General features: G+C 78.8%; 1 protein-coding gene across 1 annotated transcript; it reads left to right on the top strand.

Annotated features, from left to right (window-relative positions):
- Nucleotides 1-21: 21 nt before the first annotated feature.
- On the top strand, nt 22-828 carry AURANDRAFT_68897 (hypothetical protein; the record flags this gene model as incomplete). Its single annotated transcript, XM_009044631.1, has 1 exon — nt 22-828. A coding segment is annotated over one exon (807 nt), but the record flags the coding sequence as incomplete, so codon positions are not given.
- Nucleotides 829-860: the final 32 nt, after the last annotated feature.

The following is an 860-nucleotide window of genomic DNA, read 5'->3' on the forward strand; positions in this document are numbered from 1 at the left end:
GTCTTCTTCAAGAACTCCGTGATGAACCTCTGCGACCGCCTGCCGGCGCTCCAGCGCGACTTCTACGTCCAGTTCGGCGCGACGGTCGTCGGCGCCATGAAGCTCGACGCGTCCGTGGCCTCCGTGCAGGACACGGCCGCGGCGGCGAAGCTCGAGGCGCTCATGGCCGCGGGCGTCGTCGTGCCCAACGCGGGCATGACGCTGGACCCCGGCGCGGCGGCCCAGGCCGTGCGCCTCCGGTCCGCGAGCCGCGACGGCCTCTTCACGCCGCGCCAGGGCAGCCAGTCCGGGTCCTTCGCGGGCGCGCTCTCGAACTCGCCGCCGGACCGGCCGCCGCCGCCCGCCGCGCCGCCCGCCGCGCCGCCGCCGCCCGTGCCGCCGCCGCCGTCCGCGGCGACGCTCGAGGCCATGGCGGGCCGCAAGGAGTCGCTGAGCGCCGCCGAGGCCGAGCAGGTCCGCAAGCTCATGATGGCCCAGGCCGGCGGACCGCGGCCGCCGCCGCCGGCCGCGCCGCCGGCCGCGGCGCCGCCGCAGCCGCCGTCGAACCCCTTCGCGCCGCCGCCGGCCGCCGCCGCGCCGCCGCCGCCCGCGCCCGCCGCGCCGCCCGCGCCGCCGCCGCCGCCGCCGCCGCCCGCGCGCGGGCCCCCGCCGGGCATGATCCAGGTCACGGCGCAGTTCGACTTCGCCGAGGTCCAGGCCGGCGACCTCGGCTTCAAGGTCGGCGACCTCATCCTCACGGACGAGGCGGCCTTCAACGCCGCCGGCGCGTCCGGCGGCTGGATCACCGGCGAGCTCAACGGCAAGTCCGGCTCCTTCCCGTCCAACTACGTCGCGCCCTAGCGCGCGCGACTCCAAGCAGA

Source organism: Aureococcus anophagefferens (assembly GCF_000186865.1).
Source record: "Aureococcus anophagefferens unplaced genomic scaffold AURANscaffold_552, whole genome shotgun sequence".
In the NCBI taxonomy this organism is placed as follows: Eukaryota; class Pelagophyceae; order Pelagomonadales; family Pelagomonadaceae; genus Aureococcus; species Aureococcus anophagefferens.